We start from the raw sequence: 5,376 nt of genomic DNA on the forward strand, positions 1-5,376 counted from the left end.
TGGTGCACCAACAGCAAACCAATCACCTGCTGAACAGAGCATTAAAAAAGCAATAGGATGCCTGTGAATGTACTATAAATAAGTCTGATGGTTAGATAGATAGATAGATAGATAGATAGATAGATAGATAGATAGATAGATAGATAGATAGATAGATAGATAGATAGATAGATAGATAGATAGATAGATAGATAGATAGATAGATAGATAGATAGATAGATAGATAGATAGATAGATAGCCCTAACCCCCTACATGATACAAGGAGATTCATAAAATAATGTGGCATTTAAAATGTAAGGTGAACCATTTTTTAATAAAATAATTAGTAGCAAATAAATAAAACATGTGAATAACTTAAAATATCTCCATCTCACACATTCTCTTTCCTCCCCGCCTTAGCTTTAATCATGCAGCTGGTAATTTGGTTTATACGGAAAAAAAATATTAAAGACATGCTTAAAGCTAACTGGTTAACTAGGTTATTCTGGAGAATGTTTGTTTACAAATCACTTTATGTCAATATCAGTGATTATCTCCCTTCAATCTGCTACATGTACTGTGGGCACGCTGAAAAAAAAATCTGGTGTTAATACAGAACCTAGGCTCTGTAAACTGGTATATCAAAAGTGGGCCCGCTTTGTTTACATTCTCTTTTTTTTAACATACACATTTACAGAGCCTAGGCTGTAATCACACATTTTATTTTTCAGCACGCACACAGTACAGACAGGTAGTAATTTTCTTTCATTTTTTCATTTAACTTTTATTCATCCTCGAGAGACCAATTGAGGGGTGACCCAAACAAATTCAAAGGAAAAACAACAATACATAAACAATATTCAACGCAACAATTGAAAAAAAACAATTGAAACATTTACACAGTGGTGAAGGAGATATTCAATGATTTTGTTTTGAAAAAAAAATGTCAACAAACATTCTCCAGAATGACTTAGTATGCCTTTAATGTTTCTTTGAGACAGATGGAAGGTTTTCAAAGTAGCAAACTGGCTTCATCTTGGATGGCTTCGACTGGCAAGGTGTCTAAGGCTTGATAAAAACAACCAAACAAATAACTCTTTAGGGTCCTGCCAACCTGCCTTTTGTAGAAATCTGGTCAGCAAACTGACACATTTGACCCTGCAGTTCGTCTTGGAAGAAGAACTGGCTATTATGTGTTTGTCATATAAGTCACATTTATAGAAACAATTGTACAACTAACAATTCACAGGACTTGAAGTGCAAGGTAATGACTTCTGTTTTTTTTTTTTTTACCTGACATAGGTTTGTGCCTTTTTGTAAGAGCCATGTCTCCACATGACACGTTTTTAAATCATAAAAACGGTTGATTAAGCTCTCTCGAAAGCACACTTAACAATGCAAATCAGGCTTCAAGGTTCTACATTACAGAAGTGTTGCTAGTTATACAAAGATTAAAAGATAAGATTAAAGTTAACAACCCTTAGCAGATGTGAAGACAGCCTTCTACTGCCAGACTCTGCACATAGCCTACATCATTTTACACAGTGAAGCTCAATTCCGAGTGGTAGCAATCAAGGAGACACACCCACTTTCAAATGGAGGGGGACTTTAAACGCTATCAAAACAGCTTGAGAAGGTTTACTGTCAGAATGTATGTTTTCATTTGGTGACAGTATCAGCTTATAAAAAAAACAGCCAGAAACAATATAGGCTAAGACTTCTGAAATCCAACGAACTTTTTTTTATGCAATTGAAATATAATCTGCGGCTGATTATGAAAATACATGTTAAATTGATACTTCTTCCTTTGTTTCATTAATGTATTTCTCTTGTGTGTATGGTTTATTTCGTGTCATGCTGTCATATAGGCCTATACAATGTATAAATGAAAACGTGGTGGCCTTCTCTTTTTTTTACCTCCACAGCCCTGATGGAGGCGCCAACTCGCTGCAACGCTGTAGGAAAAGGAAATACTGGTAAAAGTACTACCATGGCTGTGAGTAAAAGTCACAAGGAGAGGACCGTGTCGTAACGGTGTGGGTGTCCGCGTGCGTGAGACGCGTGCGTAACGCTCAGCTGTGCGAGCTGTGCCTGCTCTCTCGCTCGGGTTCTGCCGACTGTCAAAGCGCATGTGCCAAAAGGAGGGGTGACGACGGTGTCCGCTCCTTGTGTGTTTCCTGGGCAACATCTGAACAAAGGCCTGCCCCCTTTTCATGAGGATTTCTTCCACCGCCATCGTTACTTTACGTGTAATCACAATTACTAAATCGGATTACGATACTTTTATTATATTTCAGGGCGTCAATAACAGCGGGCAGAACGTCCGAAATGGATGTGGATCAACAGGAAGCATGCAGCGAGACCAAATCGGCCATGCACACCTGGCGTTATCGCCACCATTTCACGTACAAGGCAGATCAAGGAAAAAATATCATCGTCCAATGTAATCTATGTCTGCCAAGGGTCAATCTGCTATCCACGTCGAAGACATCAACCTCAAACCTAAAGAAACATTTAGACGTGAGTTACAGGAAGTAATGCCCCCGGAATGATCACTGTTTTATAGTGTTATGTTTGAAAGAGTCAATAAATGAAACGCTACCCTCGTGATAAATAACGTTACATTGTGGCTGCATGCCGATCACCAACTCATGACGCTTGAGGCTCTGGAAAAATAAAAACATTTCTCTCTATTAGTGGTGTAACTTACAGTTGTTTTATTTTTTTCATTCAAGTTTGTAAACTACTGGAAACTGATAACATACAAATGGCACACCTCCAACAACTGACAGCAAACCTGGTTTTCTTTTTTTTTTCTTTTTCAGAGAACACACTTAGGCTGTGAGGCCAGGCCCGATGCCAAGAGGGGAAGGAAGAAAGAAGAGCTTAACGGCGAGGAAAGCCGGCACTGCCAGCTCAAAAAACTTAAACAAGAAATCATCTCCAAGTGCATGACCCAGGCCAAGACGGACGACCTCATCTATAACTTCATCGTGGAGGACTGCCAGTCGTTTTACGTGCTGGAGCAGCCGGGCTTCAGGAAGCTGATCGCGGGCTTGACAGAAGGGCTGAAGTCCATGGACCGGGTGACTCTCTTCACCAAGGTGGACCAGGGTTTCTCCAGGATGAGGGAGGAGCTGATGGCCAAGCTCTCCAACATCCAGTACGTGTGCACCACGGCCGACGTCTGGACGGCCAGTAGCAGGAGCTTCTTGGGCATGACGTGTCACTGGATCGACCCCGCCTCTCTGGAGAGGAAATCAGCCGCTGTGGGCTTCGCCAGGCTGCAAGGACGCATCACGCACGACAGCATCGCCGGGCGCATACACGACATCCACGTGGCCTACAACATCGAGAGCAAAGTCCAGACCACGGTGACGGATAACGGCAGCCCCTTCGTCAGCCTGTTCAAAGAGTTCTCTGTGGACAGCCAGGAGAGCGACGATGATGTCGGCTTCTACGAGAACGTGGGCGGCGTGCTGGAGGGCGAGCCGGAGCAGGACATGCTGCTGTTCCTGCCCAGCATACAGCGCTGCGCCTCACACACCCTGGAGCTCATCGTCACAGAGGACTTCTGGCAGGCCGTGTCCCAGGGGCCCATGTGCCAGCTGCACTACAGCACCATGGCCAAGGTCTACGCCCTGTGGAGCAAGTGCCACCAACTCCAAGTGGGCATGGAGGCCGCAGAAGAGATAGGGAAGATGGCTCTTGTGGTCCCTGCAGTCATCCGCTGGAATGTGGAGTACTGCGCCATGCAGAAGATGGTCTCTCTCAGCGAGCGGGAGCTGACGGAGCTGAGCGCCCGGCTGGAGGTGCCCCGCATGCAGCCGGAGGAGATGGCCTTCCTGAAGGAATACGTCAGCGTCTTCCACCCACTGGCTTTTGCTCTTGAACTTTTCCAAGCGGAGCAGAAGTGTTACCTGGGTCTGGTCATCCCCACCATACTCAGTCTGAAGAACAAACTCAACGAACAGAAAGGCGGGGCCAATTACTTCAGCGACGTCATCGCCGCCATCGTATCGGCTATCGACCTGCGCTTCCTGGAGCTGTTTGCCAGCACCGAAGCAAAGATCGCCACGGCTACCACGCCTCAGTTTCGTCTGTGGTGGATGGCGGCCTCGGAGAGGGACGAGATGTGCACGCTGCTGGCTACAGAGGTTTCCCAGATGGATCCCGCCATCTTCACCGTGCCAACCACCAGCCGAAACACGTCCACCATCGAATCTGAAGACGATTTCTTCAGCTACGGGCCCGTCAAGCCCGCCATACAGATAGAGCAACGGGGAGTGTTGGATGAGATCCACAAGTACATTGAAGGAAAGGGGAAGAGCCTAGAGTGCCTTCAGGACTTCCCCAGAGTCAAGCAGCTTTTCCTCAAATACAACACCACCCTGCCATCCACGGCCCCGGTCCAGCGCCTCTTCAGTCAGAAGGGCAACCTGGTCACCTCACAGAGAAACTTACTGACGGACGACTACTTTGAACGCATTCAGCTTTTGAGATACAACAGCAATGTGTGCACTTCTTTGATCACTGAGTGAATACATTGACTCTGTCTGTTTCTCTCTCTCGCTCTAAGGCCTTTTAATTGATGCCGAATCAAACCACATCGTGCTTCAATCATTACAAAAAAAGGTATTATCAAATTTCAGACAATTTCCGATCGGGTTTTATTTTTATTTTTATATTCCTTTGTTGCCTGTTTTGATAGCCGATATCTTCCACCTTCCGAATGACCCGATGGAAATATTTAATTGACAATCTTTGACAATGGCGCACGACAACTGAAAGATACGGACAAAAGCAATATTTCTTCTATCTGTTTGCTGTTGTTGTGATCAGAAGTAGCCACAGTATTAAAACTGAAATGTTTTTTGCGTCTCAGTTAAGCTAGTTCGTTTTTTTCTACAGCTGTTGAACGAGAATGCATCTCCTGTCTGTATGTTTTTATATCATATATAAAAACACCAGGAAAATAACCTACATTTTTTTTTTATGTCTGTCTCACATTTTCTTCATGAAAAAACTATTTGAAAAACAGTAGTAAAATAGGTTAGTGACGGGATGGGTTTGACTGCAGCCCATAATGCATGCAACAGATGTACATTACCCATTCAGAAAGGCCCCATGTTTGTGCACGAGAAAGACACGGACGGAGCACATCCCAGTGTGGCACACAGTCCCAAGGGTTTTCTTTGCAATGTGGCCGAATGTCAGTTATGAGCTTTGGTGTTGTCAGGCAAGCTCCCTGGAGACCAACGTAAGGCTGTCAGTACAAACTCAGTCTGGACCCCGAGCTGTCGAAAAAAAAACATGGCACTTCTTCAGATGCTAAATCAAACCCCCAGAGAGAGTATGAATAGCCCTGGGATTCGCATCTTTCTTCTTTTCAACAT

At 44.4% G+C, this 5,376-nt stretch overlaps 1 protein-coding gene across 1 annotated transcript; it reads left to right on the plus strand.

The window, feature by feature from the left end:
* Positions 1–2,251: 2,251 nt before the first annotated feature.
* zbedx (zinc finger BED-type containing X) lies at positions 2,252–5,376 on the plus strand. The gene is made up of 2 exons (XM_080043721.1): positions 2,252–2,500; positions 2,806–5,376. The coding sequence occupies exons 1-2, from the start codon at positions 2,309–2,311 to the stop codon at positions 4,519–4,521; spliced, it is 1,908 nt and encodes a 635-aa protein (XP_079899847.1). The 5' UTR covers positions 2,252–2,308; the 3' UTR covers positions 4,522–5,376.

This window comes from Ammodytes marinus, assembly GCF_949987685.1.
Source record: "Ammodytes marinus genome assembly, chromosome: 16".
Lineage (NCBI taxonomy): Eukaryota > Metazoa > Chordata > Actinopteri > Uranoscopiformes > Ammodytidae > Ammodytes > Ammodytes marinus.